Source organism: Gallus gallus, chromosome 14 (assembly GCF_016699485.2).
Source record: "Gallus gallus isolate bGalGal1 chromosome 14, bGalGal1.mat.broiler.GRCg7b, whole genome shotgun sequence".
Taxonomy (NCBI): Eukaryota; Metazoa; Chordata; class Aves; order Galliformes; family Phasianidae; genus Gallus; species Gallus gallus.
Genome location: NC_052545.1, coordinates 1809494 through 1831327, shown reverse-complemented (window position 1 = coordinate 1831327; position 21834 = coordinate 1809494). Strand labels below are relative to the sequence as shown.

Sequence of the window (21834 nt, the reverse complement as noted above, 5' to 3'; positions counted from 1 at the left end):
AGAGTTTCCCTTTCTATACATGGCCACGAGAGAGCCGGCTGCTTCTTCAGCCTGCAGAGAGCTGTCTTTGGGCTGGGCTTTGCGTAGGGTGTGCTGGTGGTGGTTGAACTCTGTGACGGCTTCTCAGCTCGGGCAGGTAGGAAGATGTCCCTTGAAATTAGTGGCGGTGTTATCACGACATCCCAGGGGCACTTACTGCTCTCAGCAAGGAAAGCTGCTAGTGGTGAACCCAGCAGCTATTCCAGCTGAAACAACATCAGGACTTTCCTCTTCAAGAGCTGAACTTCAGCAGTGTGCCTCCACCACCTTTCCTTCAGCATAACTCACCCTGTTTTTTCTGTAAATATCAGTACATATTAACATTAGTGTCTTTAAGTATGTTAAGCAAACATTACAAGTTCAGTGCCACTAAAAGCAAAAAATAAGAATTATATTAATAAAAAAAAAATCAGCATTGAAGCCATTGCTTGGCTTTAAGCTCACCGTTTGCATCTGGCAGGGCACCAAAGCATCTCATTACAGAGGTCGTGCACTTCGTGAGGTTCCCTGGCACAGTGGGAGAGTTAGAATAACGTATCAGAGTTCCTTTTGCTGGGGGGTAATGTTACAGGCACTGTTTGTTTGGTGTGTCTCCAGCCTCCCACCATCCCCACTAGGAAGGATTCAGCTCTCAGGAGTTAAACAGGGTCAGGACTGGTGAGGTGTTGAGATGTGAACGGGGGGAATGTCTGTGGTCAAGTATTTAATGAGCAAAAAGGAAAAAAATGTGGACGTGAGTCGTTCTGACAGGCTTGTAAATTAACTCCTATTTCTCAGGTGCTTCAGCCAAGAGAAGAGGATCGCTAATAACAATAATTCAAAGCAGTAATTCACAGAGCTCTAACCTCTGCTCTGCAGCATTCTCATGAGGAAGATTTGCTTTGCTTTGATTCCAACTTCTTTTCTTTTTTTTTTTTTTTTTTTTGCTGGAGCTTCTATTTAGAGATGGTTCTAAACACGCTTGTGCTTCAAGGAGGGAGGAATAGTGGAAATTAAATCTATCATGTTGATTTTTGCTTGGAATGTCTGAAGTGGAATTTTAGATATTTTTTTTTCAGTTCCAAATTACATACGTTAAAAAAATCAGACGGAACGCCGTATTTCAAGGCTGCTCAGGAAACCGAATTCCCTCCTTTCAGCATTGTACGGCCAGTTCTGCTGCACAGGGGCAGCACTCCTGGAGGTCCGGTGAGTGGGCCCTGTCCCTACTGGTTCTGTGCTTTGGAAGTTAGTCCCTGACACCGTGTTATTCTAAGCTGAAGATGAGATGCTCTTTCCTGGCAGGCATTCATCCCCTGCTCAGAAAGCACCTTTGCCAGCCAAGGTTCAGGGCGTGGGAAGTTCACAATCTCTCTCCAGCATCCTGCTTAGTTTGCACCCTCAGACGTTCCTGCCCTTTGGATCTCATTGCCGAGCTCATTGTATCTGATGTATAAAAACATCTCACTTATTGGATTTAAGTCATCATGTGACAATTTCAACTTCTCCTTACGAGAATGTTGTTTTCAGCCACCTGGATGTAAAGGGAAAATACTGTTCAATATGTCCCAACCCATCCTGCGTTCTCAGATAGTAAATGGGCCAAAAAAAAAAAAAAAAAAAGGACAAAAAAGCCCAAAATGTGGAGAAGGTGTTGACCCAGGAGGAAAGATTGGAGCAAAGTCATGAGTATTTTAAGCAGTCCTTGGGTTCAGTTCTCAAAGTTTTGGATGCTGTAAATCAGGCTCCATTCTTCCTCTGTTCTCTGCATGCTACTCACTACACTTAATGAGGTAGTGGTTGCTTGCCTGGAAAAAGCTGCCTTTCAGTGGCCTTTCATGGCTTTCTAGTTTGTTGAAAGGTGCTAGAACGTACCTCAGCTCAGTTAATTTATACTTACTATTATCTGTCATGGTAACTTTATTTATACTTGATTAAAGCTCTTGGTGAGGGAGGCTGAATTCATACAAGCTACTCTTGGCTGCTCTACATTGTAGAGAGGCCAACATTTATGGAAAACAGAATATGGCAGAAAACTAGGGGCTTTGTGGTTACTACAGAATGTCCCCATTGTTTTCTTTTCTGGTGTGCTTCCCTCACTGCCTTCCCTCAATGGCCAGGTTTGCTTCTGTTTCTTGACAGAATGGCTTGCCAAAGCCATTATTTTCTGATTAATATCACAGTTTGGCAGCATTTGGGTGGATAGACAGGGCATTTCTCTCTTCTTAACAAGCAAGCAGCCCTGAAATCTCCATGCCAGTCCTGCTGAGGGGGGCGATGCTGTGAAACTGCTGGATTTGCATAGAGTTAAAATCAGAATCTCTCCGAGGGAAAAAACATCCTCAAGCCCAGAACTTCCTGGCTACAGTGTTGCCTTGCTTTCTGTTTTGTCTTGCAGAGGTGGATCTGGAGCTGGCATCCCAACTCAAAGGGCAGCTTGGAAGAGACGGGCTTCTACGAGGAGTCCCTTGCTCTGTGGGGGCCACGCATGGGAGCTGTAGTCTCTGGCATGTAGGTAAAGGATGGCTTAGGTTGGAAGAGACCTTAAAGACCACCCAGTTCCAACCTCCCTGCCATGCAGTGCCACCCACTTGATTTTGCTGCCCAGGGCCCCATCCAACCTGGCCTTGGGCACCTCCAGAGATAGGCCATAAGGGATGGGGCAGATACCCTAAGTTCCCCCCTCTGGACATAGTTCCCTTGGAGGACCGTGGTGAGTTCTGCCAGCTTTTGTTCATGCACAGCTGGGATTTATGGGGGTCTGTGGGTGTGGATGGGTGTGTGCGCATCCATCATACACCGTGCTAGCAGCAGTGTCCCCTTCCTCCCGGCTGCTCCTGCTGCTTGGCCCCTGTTCTGGCACCAAAGTGACATCCCGCTCTGCCTCACACTCCACCACACTGACTCAAAACCCAACCTCAGCAAATGCAAACCAGCAATGCAAAGTGACCCTGTGAGTCCATACTAGGGGCCCTGCTTTTAATCAGAGGATTAGTCTGAAGGAAGAGGAGAGATCCTTGCAGCCCTCCTAATTTTAACCATAGTTAGCGCCTAATTAATGAAACATTTAGCTTGTCTGGTACATGGGTTTGAGGGGGAGATACCTCAGGCCAATCAGCACTGATGTATTCTGTTTCTCTTGCACTGAGGCAGAGCATTTCTAAGTGATGTGTGTGTGATTGCTTCCAGATTTACGATTTACTTCCATCCTCTTAATGCTGGATTAAAAAAATTACTCCAAAGAAACTGGTTCGGCATAACCTAATTTTCTCATGTGAAACAATTTGCAGACCAGATGACCCCAAACAATGGGAGAGTTTGTTTCAGCCTGGCTGTTCTTGCTGCAGGCAACCTTCCTCTCAGCTGCCCTTCTGTAACCAAGTGCGATGACAACAGTCCCTTCCTTAGACTTGTCAGCTCTGGCTGGGGACTTCAGTGCTGTTGCCCTCAGTAGGTTGCAGTGCTGGCAAGCAAAGAGCATGTCACAGACGGTGGGACTGGATGTGTCTCATGCCAAAAAGAGGACTCAAACTTAAGTGTGAGTTGGAATTTTTTTCCTGCTAAATACCATATTTTCTCAATTCTGTTAGACTAGCCAGGGGATATGGGACGTGGCCTCGGAGCTGGTGCTAAGATACAGATGAACTCAAAAGCTTTTAAAACCTTTCTAACGGAATCTTCAGCATCTCAGTGTGGGTAGGTTCCCCTAGCAGAATAACCGGTTCACCCAAGGAGTCATTGAAAGGTTTCTATGAGGACTTCTTGGCTGGTAAGGACAAAAATGTCTTCAGTGCTTCTGTCTGGTGCCTATGAAAAGAGCCTGAAGTGTGGAAGAGATCCAACAATCTGTGTCCACTGTGAAGGCAATCCTCTGCCAGGATATGTCCCTATTAATGTGTGGGAATTAGCTTAGAATGGAGAACATGACTTTTATAAGGCTAAGGAACTGCACACTTGCCTTGCCCTCTTCCTTTAATTTGTTCACTTATTTAATATATTCTTCTTGGTTTTCATGCAACATCTCAGACGTTCTGCGCCCTGCACAAAATCCATAGAGAAAGAGAATGGAACTCAGCAGAGTGGTGCCATTAATTTGGAATAGCTCACAGGTGCATTGCAGTGATTAAAGGTTTCAGCTGAGATCATCCAGGGGCTGAAGATGGAGCAGGAGGGAATTTTTCATCATCCTCAGCTGACTGCGATCAAAGTCTGGTACCATCCGCCTTTAGTCAATCAAACCCATCATCATGGGATAAAGCTGAAGCTCTGGGTCTAGCAAGGCAGCTTTCTTCTCACTGAGAAGGGGTGCCAAGCCAAGCCTCTGCCAATTTTCTTGCCCTGTTTGTGTTATTCTCACCATTCATAGAAGCTGGTATGACAAGAATGTGTCCAGGACAACTGGAAGGACAGCAGGCCTCAGTGTTTTATCTGTGTGGCAGTTGGAGTGTAGGAGTTCCCAAAAGCTGGTGCTTTCAGAGGTCCCTCTCCATCCAATGCTCTATTATTCTTGTCCTTGAGGTTTACCCAAATCCTTTTGGTGTTTGCCTTTGTAATTTTTTTTGCAATCCTTCCAATTAGCATCTGAGTAAATGACACTGTGAATATTAATATGACTTTTGTTTATTTCCAGAGACAATAGCCGTGTGAATCAGCAGGACTTCACCGATCTATACTGAAGAGTTTGGAGTTGCTGAAGCATGGGAACTGGTGGCTGTGGAGCAGCTCATTATACGCTCATTTTAATTCCATCCTTGCAGGTGAGAAGTACTGAACCTCTGATTATAGTACTGTATATTAATAGGGTAAATGTAGCTGAAAAATCCATGAAGTATGATATTACTTCGGGAGAAAAAGCCAAAAACCTAAATAAATCTGCAGACAGGGCTTTGACAGAGGGTTGGGCTTACTTTAGCCTGAAGATTTGCAAAATAAGTTGTAATGTTTATCAGAAAGCTTTTCCTGCGTGTGGCACTGTGATTCATGTTTGACTGCAATGCTTCAGATTACAAAGACATTTTTCCACTTCCTTCTCAGTACAGAACGCAGAGCCGTGGGAGCTGGCTGGAGGTCAGGGTGGTCTTAATCTCCTGCTGCATCTTTCCTTCCCTGCCCTCTTCCGAGGACCTAATTTAGATAGCCACAGCAGCCTGTCCCCGGGGCTTAGCGAGTGCCAGCGCCCTGCGGATCTCCCACCCTGCTTGTAGAGCCCCTGCATGTTTGATTGCATTCCTGCTCCATCCCCATGCTCTCTGTGTTTCTGCAACCCTTTCAGCCTCCCTGCATGCCTTGGAGCTGCCACAGGGCGACAGGAGGTATTTTCCTTTATTTGATGCCCTCCTAATGCAGGGGTCTACTCTGCACCCTTCTCGGCCTGAGCCCCAGCAGATGTTGCAGAGAGAGTTTCACATGTGTCTGGGAATTGTCCTCCCCACGTTTTATATATAGGCCAAAATCTGCTGGTGGTGTATGAAATACAACTGGAAAAATACTCGTGAGCTGAGGATGTGGTTCAACTCCTGCAGGTGTCTGTATGCAAAGATGAAAAATAAGTACATAAGGATGTGCTTTCTCTCGTTTTTGCATGCATGTGCAGTCAGCGAAAAGTGGCAATAAAAGCACCTTTTAAGGTTTGGATGGCTTAGAGCCATCAAGAGTTCAATGGCGTGTCCACACGGGACACGTGGGCTGCATGGCCGTTCTCCATTGCTGAAATAGCTGCCACTGCTGAGCCTTGCAGAGTGCTATTGCTGCAGAAGGAAGACAAGTGAGGGCGCTATTTAACTGACCATGTCTCTCATCATCCTGTGCCTTCATCTCACGAAGGCGTTCTGAATGCCTGTTTGGGTCGATGCCTTTCAGGAATCCAGGGAAAGCATTGCCACTCATGGCTAAGCTAAGCTAAATGAAGCAGAAGCAAATGGTTGTGGTCTTATACCTGACTGCCTTTAAAGCTCTGCTCCCACAGACTTCTCGTGGTGATTGCTGCGTTCATCTGTATCAGTTGTGGTTCTTGAGAAAGAAAGAAGGCATAAGGACTGATCCAGGGACTGTGCAGTTTTTGAAAGGGCAAAATACTCCCATCTTTGGCAGTGTCCAGTGTGCTGCCCACCGAAGCACGAGTTAGTAAACGTACTCAGTGCCTTCACTTTGGGGCTAATAGTGACCTGGGAGTGCTGCTCCTCTCCTTGAGAACTTTCTTTCCCAGCTTCCCTGGGTAGATAAAGCACAACGGGATGCTGTTATCTGTTTGTATTTTGAGGTCTCTTGACCTGATTCTCATCTACACTGAGTGTAGAACTGCGTGGCCTCGCATTTCTTTCATGAAGAGCGGTGGAAAGAAACATTTCTGTGAGTGACCACAATGATCTTTTCCTTGCTGTTTTGGCATCAGCGGCTGTATTCCACTCTGATCTAATTTGTGGCATTTCCTCCTCATATTTGTTGTTTTATATTATGTATTTAAATATGATGTACCCATAATATAGAAAATATGTTCTGTACTTCTGAGTACACGTCTACAAAGGCTGATTCTTATGCTGTAATTCAAAAAACGTGGATCAAAAGCAAAAATGAGAAGGAACAACAGCCTCAGACGTACTTAAGGTAATGGCATACTTTCAGGAAAAACAAGAACACATTCATTTTCATACCAAGCCCAATGCAGAGCCCTGGACGAGGACTTGGACAGTACTATTCACTTGTTTTAAAGTCAGTGATATATCGTAACGGAAACAGGATGAGATATTCGATCTTTATATGGCCATATAAATAAAACAGATTACTTAATTTCTTTTAACTTACAAAGACCTGGACTGGTAACGGGAATCACGTGCATTTGTGAATTTATGAAACAAACATATCACTACCAACACCAAATTACATCTCAATCAATGTTAAAAGGCATCTGACATTTCCCTTTGATTTATGGATTAACCTTTACAGTTAATACAGTCTAGCATTTATTGTTTTCATCAGTTTGTGGTTTGGTAGCAACCCCAGAGCTCATTGCAGGGAAGCAACTAAATTAACAGTTTTTCCCACCATGATCAAACAACTAATGAAAAAGGCCTATTTTGCTCTGCTGGTGGAGTCTAATATTTAAACAAACCAAAGAAACCTTCAGGAAAAACAAAGGAATCTTAGGTCCTGATTCTGGTCAGCGTAGTTATTTATCTGGGGAAATATGAGAGGTGCCAAAACCGAGGTACACCTCCTGACTGGGTTTAGAGTTGGCTAAAAGGCAGTGTATTAAAGCTAGGTGATGTGAATGCAGTCCCAAAGTGGCAGCTAGAGGAACACGTTTTGATTCTTGATCGATTTGCAGGCAAAAATTAGAAAGTTTGTATAACTCAAAAAGATTGGGGGATAATAATGATGGGTAGTTTTGCCAAGTTCTGCTTCCATTAATGGCGTTCAGATGCTGAGAGACTATATATTGGAATGACTAAGCATTAAGCAATTATCTGCATCACTTTGTGGAAATAATTCAAATACAAAGCTTTCTTGAATAAAAAACAACACTGCCTTTAAATAACTAAGCTAGTCTTCCAAATGACCCTAATTGATGACTAATTATTTTAACAAGAAAAACAGTATGCGGCTTAAATTAATTTTAGTGATGAGAAGTCATTTAACTGGGAACTTTTTTTATTTCAGGCAGCATTTTACACACATTTAATCAACATGAAATTCCCATTAAGTTTTGTATTGCAAGCAAAAAGGGATGAGAGGCTGGTTGAGCGTAACACAGCTTGGCTCCACTCGGGCTGCTGAGCAAGGCAGGGCAGGTTTGTCCAATTCCAGATGTGGTCCTCTTCCACTTGGTTGGGATCAGAGAGAGGCTGAGCCCAAGAGCTTTGACAACATGGACAGGCTTTGTTGCACCTGTACAACTTCTGTATTTCTGTTATTTTGTCCCAGACACCTCATGGTAGTGGTGAAATTTCCACTCCACTATTTGGAGGAAGGAAAACGTCATGATATGATATGATCATTCTTATCATATTTTGGCATATCTGCTTCCTTAATCTCTTAAACGCTCATTTCTCATAAGAAGCGCCAAAGGTTTCCAAGCCTTACAAGTCCAGGTTCGTTACAGCTAAAGGCTCGTCTGAATTGCAAACATCTGGCATTGCAGAGAGATAGAAAGCCCTATACTTCATCCTTATTACAGTTCATAGCGGCCCCAACAGATGCTACCTCCCGCCCTGGGCAGTGGCTGCAGGTAAGGATGTCTGTAATTACGGTGCAGTGGTATCTGCCTCATTCACACGCACACCTCCGCCTTGCTGCAGGTGGGCAGGCAGACACGCAGAGCCCCGGGGACTTCTGAAGGAGAGAGGTGAGCAGAGCTCATTAGCAGAAGCACTTTTCTCACGGATCGCACAGGGAAGGGAAAAACCCATCAACTTTCAGCCCACTTTGGCTGAACTTTTCTCAGTAAAGGTTGGCCCGTCGCAGAGCCGCGATCCATGACAACCCGCTCGTTCTCAGCCTCTGTGTAAGGGACGGCCATGGGTCATTACTTCAGGATGGCACTGCGACTGGATGTGTAGCAAATGCTAACTAACCAGCTGGGCTTGGCATGGGAAAGCTCTCCAAAGGCAAAATCAAAGCTCTGTTTTCTCAGAGCCGGGGATATTGAATGCTTCCCTCCCCTGATAGGCCTGGACTGTCTCAAGAGTTGCTAGGCTGAATTCTGCATCCAATTTTGCACCCAGGAAGTTTTTGCTGTGGCAAAAGCTATTTTCAACTCCTGCATGGATTCCTGCCATTCAAACAAGTATCCTGGCAGCATAGGAATCCTGGGTAGAGGCTGACTTAACTACCCACTGCAATACCATCATCCCCAGTTATAAGGACTCCTCTGGAAACTCCAGGAGTCCTCTGCTCATTCTTTTTTTTTTTACTGCCAGCAAAGTGTATTTCTGGGTCTTTATGAAATGAACTGAGAGCAAAATTCTTCCTCTTGCAGGATTGCCAACCACCAGACCAGGCTACCCAGAGCCACATCCAGCCTGGCCTTGAATACATCCAAGGATGGAGCGTCACCACCCTCTGGGTGAGAAATCCTCATTCTTTCTGTCATTGTTGTTTTGGTTGTGTTTTTTTATTTTTGCATTTGTTAAAATTCCCATCCCTGAAGCCTCATGGAGGAAGGATGGCTGATGGCTTGTACACGTGCAAATTGGTCTGTGGCAACTGGTCACTGACAGCAGGCCTGAATTGCTCAGGCTCTAGGGAAGGCTAAAGCAGAGGCAAAAGAGGTGAAAGCAAATGAGGAGAATATAGAAGGTTAATAACATGAGCTTGCTATAGATAGCATATTTCAAAACAAATGCTCTGCAGAGATGAGCTCTCTGTACTGCCTTGCTGAGGGGGATGTGAAGTCACAGGGAGAACATGACTTGCCCCAAGGCATTGCCCCACTTAGGGTCAAAATGGATGCAAACCTCTGGAGCCAGAAGGTTTTCTTCTCGTGCTGTTCTAGTGCAAAGCCTGAAATACAGAAACAAACTAAAATGTTTTCTTGGCTGTCATTTAACAGCAAAACGTAGCATTTCCTGCTATCTCAGATGAATGCATTATCATCAGAATATGGTTACATCTAATAAAGGAATCCACGTGCCACCACCAGCAATACTCCTGCTGTAATTGCCTCTAGCTATTGCTACTAGAGTTCAGATTGCAATTTCCTTGTACCGTATGTCAATATTATTGGATCACAAGCGAGGAAATAGGAAGCCCGATAATCAATTTCAGTAGCTGTACAAGCATTAACTCACAGGGCTGGCAGTTGGAAAAACTTTGAACTTTAGCTCCAAGTAATTGCAACCCAGAATTAAGAGTGAGATACCAATTTCATGTGTGCCATACTGTGTCCACGTACCCATAGAGCCCAGCACACAGAGAATTTGCTTGCTAATAGGAATATTCCTTATGAGAGGATATAGCAGTTGGGTTTATGTCTCAAGAATAGTGTTTGCTCTCCCAGATCAAAATGCCACACCTGATGCAGCGTCAGGGCTAGGAGTAAAGAAGGTTTTTATCCATTATGGCACACTCCTTCCTGTAGCTGAGGAAGCCAAGCTGGTGCACCCAGCAACCCACTGCCCTGCCAGACTGATGCCTCCCTGCTGGGGCCGGCCCTGGTTTCACTTTGTCCTCAGCAATTCTGCCACCACAGCAAACCTGTCTGAAAGTATATGCCACATGCTTACTGCCTGCTCTAGGCTTGCCTTGGTTTCATGCACTGGAAAGCAGGAAGAGCCAAACTTCTTCTTGACTTTAGAACCAGAGCCAAAACTCGATTAAAATGTTACTGCGTGAAATTTAAAGTGTTGTTTTCAGTGACATGATTATGTGACCTACCTTTGTTTGTTATAAATCTAATACCACAAGTTACAGTTCAATGAATTCATATTTTATTTGAAATTTTTTGTCTGAAGTAGCCTAAAGCTCTTTGAGAAACAATTGCACAAAACCATATGAGAGCTGCTAATTTATAATCTGCAGCATCACAGCACAGCTAGTTTTTCATTTGGTTAAAAGGAAATGGTTACTTAGAACAACAAAGCAAACCATGTGTCCATAGTTTATATTAAATGCCCTTGGTATTTATTAGGAATACACAATGTATCATCTTGAAAACATTTATTTTCCTGTAATTTCATCAACAGCAAAACAAAATAGAAAGTAATACAGTGTCGCTCCTTTGCCAAACTGTAGCAGATTTGGGACAGTTTCCCATTGAAGGAAAATGTGAGATCCCAAGTCTGGGCGTTGGCTTAGTGTAACTTGTTTATTTGGATGTGTACACCAGCCCCAAAACAGAGGTGCCATCAGAGAACACACAGAGGTCTTTGCACCAGGAATCTCTCTGCAGCTGCCAACATCTGGTTTTGCTGTGTTCAGCCCTTGGGCTTTGGGGAACTTCTTCCCTGTTTGTACACATCTTCCATTGAATTCAAGGAGTATTTTGTCTGGCTGAAAGACAGAGCCAAAGAAACCTGTGGAAACAAGCTGCTACTTTGTCTTGAGAGAACACCAAATATGTTATGGAAGGTATTGAATTTTCTCTGAAGTCAACACAGCATTTAATCCGAACAATCTCTGGTCCTGGCAACAGCGGATGAAGTTTTGATCACTTGAACCCAATGGCAAACTCCCATTCATTTCTAGAGATTGAACCTATGAAGCCAGTCCCAGATGTTCCAGTGCAGAACAATGTTATGGGCTGGTTAGTACTAAAATACCTCCCAGGGCTTGCTAATTGCTCATATAGCCCACAGCCTCAGTGAAGATTGAGACAGATTAATCACACAACACAGCTCATTGCACCTGCTATTTTCCACATTCATTTTTGCTTCTTTTTCCCATTCCTATAGAGTCCATGCTGGAAGGAGAAAGTGGCAGCAGAGGATAATGGTGCAGTCAGTACTGGCACAGTGTCACGCCTCGAGCTGAAGAGGGGAAAATGGGAAATAATTTTGATGTAGTAATAAATATCTGTGGCATGAAAACCTCAGAAAGTATTTTCAACTGGAGCAGATGTGCTTGGGACAGATGGCTAATGGTCAGCAGAGCCTTTGGGCTCAAGAGGAAAGTTGATTCTATCCTAATTTTTTTTTTCCGGGCAAAGGAAAACATGACAGTGTTTCACCATTAGCAGTTATGGAAACTGCAGCTACGGGGGGGCAGTTAGATCCACATAAATGGAATCATAAGGCCAAGTGCTGGTACTAGCAAGTACCCCTGCAATGAAAGGTTGCTCCCATTGCTGCACAGTGTCGTCCCCTGCAATGGGCTGGCGATGAGCAGCACAGAAATACCCATCTCAAAAAGAGAGTTGGTTGGGTTATTGCAACTTCTAGTTTTCCTCTCTGACAGTCCTCTGCAAGAGCTTATTTTCAGTTTCATGGTTATGGTGAGAAACATGGGGTGTTTTGATTCCTAATTTAGACTGTTTATCCTGAGAGATTCCAGGATCTTCATTTGAAAGATAAATTCAAACCTTGTTTTTCCTTTGCAGCGTGCATTCCATAACAAAAACATTGCATGCCATACTCTGCTACAAGGGCTTGGAAGACCTTCGTAACCATAAATTTAGGAACTTGTGGAACAGAATGGACTTTGGGATGGAAACAAGCCAGCTGGCCTATCTGGTCAGGTCCATCCCTTCTGTTTGAATTAACAGCTGGATTTCACAGTGGGAGAAATCCTGCAGTTCTTTCTCAGGCAAATTTCTCACAGTTGGATCTGCCTCCAACTATTGTAATAGGGTGGGAGGGAGCACAGCTTACTTTGTTATTTTATGTTAGCTCTCTGGGTAAAAAAATTCCAATGTGAGTTCTGTACAGCTTGGACCTACCCAGATCTTTAATTTAATGACCTGATGTGCAATGTGAAGGACGTTCCCAGCAGAACAGAGACAGAGGATATGCAGTAGGCACTTTGTGCCTGGCAGTGCAAACAGCAGCCATATTCTGGAGAAAGAAGCTGGATGCTGAGGCAGAATAAGGAGGAAGGACCATTTGTTGCTTGAAGGATGCTGTCTTGGAGATGAGTTGCTGACACATTTTGGCAGACTGTGCATGCAGAGATGTTGGGTACAAAATGCAATGTTCATTTTCACACGTGCTGTTTCAATTCCAAAAGTAATTGAACCAAAGTTAAAGGATTTACAAAGATTTGCACATAGCCCAAGAAAGTGAGTCTTTGGAAGTCAAGTTGCTGCAGAGTAACCCGCCGTAGTTCCATCAAAATCTTTGATTTATCATGGGAAGCCTTCCTTTAAATGGATAAATAAATACCTGGGGTCACTCAGTGAGGCTGAACTTAGCTTGTCCCCAGACAGAACCCTCTCACCTTTCCCTTTGCAAAGCTATTTATGACCCTACAAGCACAGGACAAGAGGCTTGCTTTCCCCTTCCAGGCAGCTCCAGCCTTGGGACAGCCAGCATCAGCCCCCAAGGGAAGAGCATCTTTTAGGGTTAAAAATCCAAGGCTCCTGAGTTTCTGTTTGCAGCTAAGAAGACCCCTGAAAATGAGGAGTTCAGCCAAACACCACTACCATTGCTCATGCTGTCTGCTGTGCACAACCATCCCAGTGATGGCATCAGTGGGGTGCAGACCCCTGCCCTCACCCAGCAAAGACCGATGTTCCTATCAGATTTTTCTCTGGTGATGTCTGTATAGAAGTTGCTGTCGGGCTGTAAATGGAGCTGAAGAAATAGCACTGGGCTCAGAGTGCAGGGATAAAGAGAAAAAGAAAAACTGGACTTTTTCCCTTCTTCCTCAAGAAAAGGTAATTTACGTAAATTTATCCACGACCAGCATATGGCAATAGCTCACAACTTTGTTAATGGAAACCTGGTGATCCATAACACTTGTGTGGGAGACATTTGCTCGGGGGTAATACAATATTAATGTTAATATCAATGATCGATCAGAGGATTTGCAAGAAAGGCATAAAGTATTTAATTATAATTACATCGGGAATGGCTTTGTAATGGCTACGACATTTGAATAAGGTCACGTCTAGCCCTCACCCCTGTTATGTTGTTCTATATTAAATGCCATTCACTTTAAGTGCTGGAAACCTTTCTGGAGTCGTCAGAATATAATATGGTGGGTAAATTGAAATATGTCCCTTCATTTTTTGAAATATGATTGATATCCTTTGCAAAACAAATGTTAACACCTATTGGTACACAAATTTCTTTGATTATATGTTAGAGAAATTCAAGCGAGATAGTCTCTCCTAGCAGGTCCTTTACTGTGAGCAAAGGAAATGGCTATTTGTGAATGTTAATTCATCTTATTGTAAATGGTTTTGGATCTCCATGGGTATATTTCTGCCTTTCCTAATGCATTTATGCTGCATTGCTTAGCAGCCATAACGGTTCCTCCATTGGTCTCAGCAGCCGTCTGTGTTCCTCTGGGTGAGACGTGTGCTCGGTAGGAACTTTTGCTGTCATTTAGTTACCTTTTGCTAAAAGCAGGAACAAAGAACAAATATAAGAAACATTTGCACACTTCACAGCAATAAAAGATGTATTTCAAATGTAGTGCTGATGTGTAGGATAACTATCAGCCGAACAGCAGCACTGCCACGTTCAAAACAGTCAAGAAAAGGAGACGAGTGTAAAGAATGAATACATAACTGCGGGGAGGGAGCAAGAGGAGCACATGTACCACCATGCATGGGAGTGCATGCAGACGTTGAAGTACCCATGAGGTCATGCTTCCCACACCTACATAGTGCCATGTGTGCCAAGGGAGCAGCGTCTCATCTCTCTTCAGATGGGAATCCATCTACCTGTGACCCTAGAGATTTTCCAACACTGGTGTGCATGGCGCATGGGCCAGGTCTAACCCTTCACACTGTGTGTTCAGATAGCAGTCAGAATAAGTGTGGATTCACAGGGAACTGAGGGCTCCCTTTGGAGGCACAGTTTGGTCACGAGAAGTCATCCCTTGGAAGTTCGGAATGCACACAGCAATGCAACTTTGACCTGATTTTCCATTTGGCCTTTTTTGAGGAAGCAAAGACTTTGGTGTGCCACAGAAGTGCCTGAAGACAGCAAGTTGTCTACTTTTCCAAAAAAAAAAAAACCAAACCCAAGCATTTATTACCAATCAGTGTGAAATACTGCAGATGGTGACTTGTGAGTACGCGGCAGGACTTCCAGCAGCACGGCTACATACATCATGCATTTTACAACATTTAAGTGCAGTGATATTGCTCCCTTTCTCAATAACAATATATAGGAATTTATAGTATAAATGTACAATATATATTAGACACCATGTAAAATAACTTAGTGAAATGCCAAAGCTTCTGCATAAAAATTCAAGTCATGCCTGAGCATACCTCTGGAACAATTTGCTCAGTCTTATCTCGTATACCTTCATTTTGTTCATGTTTCAAAGATAACTTTATCTCTCGACATAACTGCTTAAAACCACCAGAATCCTCGCCTGCTTTTTTGTCTTCCTTAAGCCATATTTCTGGTTGCCAAGCCAAAACCAAGGCTTTGTGGCATCTCTGCTGATGCTGCCATTCGGTACCAGGAAGCGATTTCTCATGGACAAGTTACATAAAAACAAGTTCCTAAATGCCACGTAGAGTTCAGCATTGTCCTTCAGGTTCTGTTCTGAAACATCCTGCAGTGCGTAAATGGTGCTGGAATGGCTTTCATTAGGAATGGAGATCAGGAGCTAACGTGGCTCTCTGTACATGATTCATCTCACCAGCATTCCTGAAATCCCATAGGTACCACTTTGTCAATTGCTAGCAAGAAGGATCAATAGAAATCTTTTTAGTAGGAATATACAACTTGTCTCAGAGCAGGTAGGTGGGATTCTGGCTTCGGCTGACACAGAATACAGCTTCTTGCAAGCCCAGGTCTCCCTTCGTACTTGCTAAACAAAATGCGGCCAAGGGCTTTCCTGCAGCATCTGGAGACATTTGCTGGCAGTACAAGGGGAGAGGGGAATTTCTGTTCCTAAATCAAGGCATGAGGAGACCCTATGCCTCTGTCACATCATCTGTCGGTGTCTGCCAGTATTCAACAGCCTCGCAACCAGCATTCACATGGTTAGCCCGAACACAGCTTCTACAGTCCGAACAATTCTGCTCTGAACATCAACAAAAATATACCTTAAACACGTATTAATAGCTATATTTGCTAAATAACAATGGATTAAAGCTGCATAGTACACAACATTATGGGACATGATGCTAAAATCAAAATTCAGAGAAGACAGACTGATTTCCTGTGATTCATTTTAAGAAAACGAATCCCCCACCCCCATCCCCATCACATTCTTAGCCAGTGTAAATGGGCAGAATTACACCGTTGTAGATCAGCTCAAAAGCTGAGCCATACGTTTCAATGGAATTAACCCAAATTTCCACCAGTGAAAGTGGGATCAAATTCACTTTGTCTCTAAGAAAGCACTGGGTGTGGAGTGAGTCTCTTCTGTCAGTTTCTGCTTGAAGAAGGAAACTCTGTGTGCTGGTAGATGGTGCCTGCGACAGTTCACAAAACAAAGTGAGGATATGATGAATTTCAGCGTGGCAAAAACTGATACTGGTGACAGTTATCTGTACTTCAAGCACAGCACGGCTCTTTGGGTACAGACAGAGAAGGGGTAACCCCTTCTGAGTGCTGCTCGGGAGGAGGAGGCGGATGGCTGATGGCAGTGATGTCAGCCTGCACTGCAACCCGGACTTTGATACCACGGATTAATAACTTCACATTGTCCAGAGATGGAGATTGATCTGCTGGGCCTCCAGTAGGTGATATTTGTTTTCCTGCATATTATATTGAGATCTCAGGACAGGCAAAGGGTCGGGGGCTGAAAGAATGTAGTCGATGCTGAATTTTATTTCAGAATCCGCTTTTTCTAAGGAGGAACTGCTCAGGCTCTGCCTGCTGGCTGTGCTGTTTGGAGCAAACCCACGGGGCTCCAGTAGTCTTGGTTCTGAGCCAATTCTTTCATGTATGCTTTCAGAAGAGGAAGTGCTGTTTAAAGCGGTGTCCGTAGGAGATGTATCAGGGGACGAAGACCCTTTCCCTCTGCTTGATCTCTGCTCTTTATGTTCCTTTTTCATGTTCCTCCTCCTCCGTCTTCTCCGGTAATTTCCATTTTCAAAGAGATCCAGCATGGATTCGCATCCCGTTGCAAAGCTCCAATAGTTTCCTTTCCCCTTCTCATTCCCTTCTGTTCTGGGAACCTGTATTTATTTAAAGGCAGTTCAGTATTTGTATGCGTTACAGATGTTGCTGCTTAACATCTGCATTCATTTACGTTCAAGAATGGTGTAAACACATATGACAAGACTTTTAAGCCTATTCTGTTTCATTATATGAATAGGATGCAAACTCCAGCCTCTTCTGTTTGTTATCTATTAGCACGCATCAGACGGGGATATACTCTTTATCTCTGTAATTGACAGCTTAGGGAGATTTAAGTGATTTGTGGCTCAGCTGTTCTTTTTCCTTCCTTCCTAGTGATGAGACTATTCCTGCAATTTTGTTTAGCCATGCACAGTTTGTATGTAAATGCACAGTTATGGGTCTTACCTTTACAAAACAACTGTTTAGTGATAAGTTATGCCGGATGGAGTTCTGCCAGGCCCTTTGATTTGATCTGTAGTAAGGAAATTTCTTCATTATGAAGTCATAAATGCCAGAGAGGGTGACTTTATTTGAAGGACTTTGCTGGATGGCCATTGCAATTAAGGCAATGTAGCTGAAAAAAAAGGAAAATGTGCAGTTACACCATCACCTCACCCTCACACTGTTATTAGGACCACACAGGTATGTGTGTGTCCACGGTTCTGCTTCCAAAAGTTCTCCTTTCCTGCACTCTGACCCGAGATGTCCCAGGATGAGCCCTGAGTGTGGTCACTGCAGTAACCAGTACAAAAAGCAGGCAGCACATCCAGGCAATTGAGACCCAGAGGGCTAAAGGAAGATCACCCACCTCCCGAACCCCATCAGAAAAGTTTCTGTGAGCCAAAAGGCTGCAGAGACCCCCCACTGGAGCCTTGCCTGCTCGAGGCATGGACCTCAGCTGCCCCGACAGCACCTACCATGCATCTTCCCACTACACTGGGCACTACCTGCATCCCACTCCCCTACTAGCATGCTGCACATCTGATTCCCTTTCTCCCAGGGCTCCTGGAGGTTGGAGCAGAGCCTTTAAGCTCTGGTGGCTCAACACTGTGACCCCACAGGAGACAAAACAAACTGTGAGCGCTTCAAGCGCAGGAAGGGGTAAATGTGCCCACCACGGCCCCAGCCCCATCACGCACACCTGGGATGAGGAGCCCCACTGCCCCACACGCTCTGATCTCACCGTCCCACAGCTCAAAAACCCTCCCCAGGGCTGGGGGACTTGGAGAAACTTCCTCTTACCTATACGCCGGTCTGGTGAATTTCTTCTCTTCGTCAGAACTACAGGTAGGGTAATCATCGCCGTCATAATTAAAGCAGTTATAGGGGTACTGCGTGTTGTCAAACATCGTTCTGCTCCTTGCTCAGCTCCCGTGGAGTGAGAGAGATGGAGTGATGTTTCTCAGAGCGTGGGCTCCCTCCTCCCTTCTTCCCTCCCCTCTGTCTGCCTCGTTCCCTCTCTCCCCCCTCCTCACTCTCCCTCTCCTCCATACACACACACTCTCCCTGTTGGGGTGGGGATTGTTTTTGCAATTCTCTCGTCCCAGACAGCCCGTCTGTTAGGATATAATTATTTTATTTCTTATTTTTGGGAGGGGACCGGGGGGGGTGGGGTGTTACTGCTATTGCTGCTCTCGCCTCCAATGGGGCTGCAGAGCCGGGCTGGAGCTGCAGAGTTGGGGTGACCCATTGCACCGGGCTGTGCCCGCCGGTAGCCGGCGGCTCGCTGGGTGGTCCGGGTTGGAGTGGGGCCACCGCTTCCCCCTCCACATCCCAACGTGACAAAAGCAAACAGCGTGGTGCTAATAAATCCTGCTTCATGGTCCCCGCTTGGAAATTCAACTTTGAGAGCAGAGTCCCCCCCGCCGCCCCCCAGCCCTCCCCCTTGGGCTTTTCTCTCCCCCCAGCAAAGCGGGGTGCCTTCCTTATTTATTTATTTCTGGAAACTCGACGTACGATGGGCAGACGATCCGTGCGCTCGTCCCAATCTGCAGTCTATAATGCGGTATAATAGACATAAATTATATTTCCGTGACTAAAGGAAAATGTGTATGTTCAAAGAGAGGAGAACAGAGGGATACGAGGGACTACTGTCAAGCAGGAAAGTAAAAGGAAAATAGCTGTAGGCAGGAGAGCTGCCTGTGTGGGCTTTGATCTGAAGGATGAATTAGACTAATAGCCCTGTGTGTTGGCATCCAATACTGTAACAATTTAATAGTTTTTCAATGCTTTGGAGTGTTTTCCAACAAGTGATGTAAACTGAAGACATCACACGCCGTTTCAGAGGGGGCTAAAAAGGTGTATGCCACATGATAATTAAATTATTTGAAGACAGCTCTGTCCCAGGAACTAGCCCTGGGAGAAAACAGGTATTGGAAAAGAGAAAGCAAATTGATGTGCAGAGAGTTGTGTGGATCGGAATATAAAGGCAGAACCACTAGCAATGCAACCATGTCTCCTATAGCATCTTTCATACAAAGTATGTCCCCAAACCCCTTTTGGAGTTAAAGGATACAATTAGGGGAAAATTCGTCCAAATGACAAAGAGCCCTTCAAAGTGACGTTTAAGGGTCTCCTGGGGTTTTGGCAAAGATAGACATAAGAAAGCTTTTTCTATGGAGTATAATAATGCAGTATAGCAGGGAGTAGGGAGAAATGCATGGTGTGAAGAAGTAGATAGAAGAGGTGCTTTCTGAGGAAGACGAGGCCAAGCAGAGAAATCCAAAACAAAAAATTATCTTCACTCTGAAATACATCAATGGGCATATGCATGAAGCATCCACTGCAGAGGAGGCCTTAATACAAAGGGTCAGCGACTGCTGCCCAAGGCACTAGCAGGGCTTTAATATTGAGTAAGATGGAGCAGGTTCAGCCATGAAGAATGAAATATGCGATGTCTGATCTTCATTCATACTCTGTCCAGATGGACTGAAAAGGTTTAAATTAAGAAGTTGGTGGGCTGTGGACTCGGGAAGATTTTCCTGCACTGCAGCAGCCCTCCTTGAGACACAGGCACGCTCCCACGTGGGTTTGTAGCAGTGGTTTTTCACTTGGGAGAGGTTTTACCTCCCTGACATTCCTGTAACACAATTACTGTGGTTTCTGATTTATAATAATCTTTGAAAAGGAGTGCTGGGGTAGCTGCTCTTGTTTTACACAACCTGTTGGTACCGTTCATTAAACTCTTAGATACTCCATAAAACTTGCTCTGGTGAGGAAATCAGGCCGTGCAATTGGACCAAAACCTTCACATACTTACCAAGAGTGTGTAGCAGGGGAACTTTGCTTAGAGGGAGTGTATGGGAACTGTTGAATCACGGCCTGAACCTCTGATTGACCACCTGAGGTGAGTGCTGAGTCAGCCGCAGCGGCACAGGTGAAGGCAGTTTCACCTGAGTGACCGGAAGGGGTGGATCCTGGCTGCACCCCTCCTAGGCCCCATTAAGGGCTGACTCCCAAGGAGGAAGGATCTCTATCTGGAGATTGCTCCTCTTGGAGCCCTTCTGTGAGCCCAGGACACAGGTAAGCTCTTTATTTCATTACTCCTTTGTAGTGTGGTAGTCTCTCTGGTCCTATACTTGTTTGCCATACAGGGAGTGACAGCAAAGGAAAACAATGTCATTCTTTCAGTAATGTGATGTACCTCAATTCCTGCCTGTTCTTATCCTGGTGAGTGCAGTCAGCTCACCCCTGCCTGGCACATCTGTAATGTGCACCACCATAACGGTTAGTCCTGCTCTGTGCCACAGCGCCTGGCCACCATCTTCCTCACCCTCTCTTGCTGAAAAAAAGCCTTCAGCTAACTTGGTGCCTCAGAGACTGCTTTGTGGCTCTGTGTCCTGTGAATGGCTGTGATGTGCCACAGGAACCAGTGCTGGTGCCTCTGGAGAGCATCTCAGGAGGGAGACTAAGGGTGGGTGGCACGATGGCCAGAGACATAAGGAAGCTGCTGCCCATGCCATCTGTGTAGTCTTTTAGAGCCCACAGGCTGATGTTTTATTCCCAAGAGAATGTTTATGGCCCAATTATACTCCTTGAGAATAATATTCATAAAGAATTGCCAACGTGCTCTTTGGGCACTGTGGTGGTGCTGGCAGGTGCTGTGCTTACGGTGGCAAAACGTTGTACGAGAGCTTTTTCCTAGCATCTGTGTGGCCATTATTGTTTAACTGGAATAACTGTAACTCATGGCTGTCGTTACCATAAAAGCATAATTTTGCCAGGCTAGGGTTTCCTTGTGTTGTATATTTTCAAAACACAAAGCCATAAACTATTTGATTTGAGCTCATATATCGGTAATAAAATCACTGTGAAAGATTTGCCTATTTTTTTCCTTTTTAATGTCCATGTTAAAAAGTTATCTGCAATTTTTGTAATTATGGTACAGATTACAAAATTCCTGCATGAAATGCAGGCTGGCCATAAATCCAAGGAGGGCTGAATTACCCTTCATTTTAGCTTTTTAGTGTAACAGTGGGTATCTCAATGTCTAGGAACATGTGCTGCCATCCCTCTCACTGGGCATTGCCCAGCATCGCACCTCCCCTTGCTTTACCTCTGAAGTGGCCCCCAGAGCTGGCTGCAGTGCAGGGTTTTATCCCAGACATCTTAATTTCAATGGAAACATGGTGGCCTTCAGCAGCTTCTCGGATGGATCAGTGGTATTCTATATTGCTGGAAAACTGTTTTGTTTTGAGTGCAAAGTCTATAGCTCTGGCAAAGGAAGAAGAGGATGGGGTAATTAAGGCAGCGGTCATTACTCTGCAAGTCACTCTGCTATGGGATAAGGAGGAGATTCCTGTGGACTCGGCTGGGGCTGTGGTTGTGGTGGCACCTCACAGCCCAACTAAGAGCTCTGACACTCAACTCACTGGTGGCCACTTCTAGGAAAAGCTGAGTTGTGCCTCACTGTACACCCCCGTTTCCCACATTGCTCTCTGTTTCACCCATGTTCATCTGCTGGCTTGCTCTCTTTTCTCCTTGTCCCTCATGTGACTGAATAGAACTTCATGGAAATACAGTTTGCACCACAGTTTGCAATTTTCTGCCAGGGCTCAGCAAGGATTGTTTATGATTACTAGAGAGAGGATTATTTGGAGAAGCATTCTTCATCTGCATGCCTTCTAGC

General features: G+C 44.8%; 1 protein-coding gene and 1 long non-coding RNA gene across 7 annotated transcripts in view; one reads left to right on the top strand and one right to left on the bottom strand.

Annotated features, from left to right (window-relative positions):
* Positions 1–12201, top strand: part of LOC101748820 — a 41811-nt gene extending 29610 nt beyond the window's left edge. For 5 of the 6 annotated variants that reach the window (XR_006931501.1, XR_006931498.1, XR_006931499.1 and 2 more), the window contains 3 exons: positions 2417–4775; positions 8993–9079; positions 11406–12201. This is a non-coding gene — a long non-coding RNA (uncharacterized LOC101748820). Of the gene's footprint in view, positions 1–2416; positions 4776–8992; positions 9080–11405 lie in introns of those variants that run through there. The other variant, XR_006931497.1, reaches the window with a different exon arrangement.
* Positions 12202–14055: 1854 nt separating this feature from the next.
* Positions 14056–18086, bottom strand: LOC427656 (forkhead box protein L1-like). Its single transcript, XM_425229.7, has 3 exons — positions 17949–18086; positions 17112–17280; positions 14056–16762 (listed from the first exon to the last, which is right to left on the bottom strand). Exons 1-3 carry the CDS (start codon positions 18053–18055, stop codon positions 16280–16282), a joined length of 759 nt encoding a protein of 252 aa, XP_425229.3. The 5' UTR covers positions 18056–18086; the 3' UTR covers positions 14056–16279.
* Between the last annotated feature and the right edge of the window lie 3748 nt (positions 18087–21834).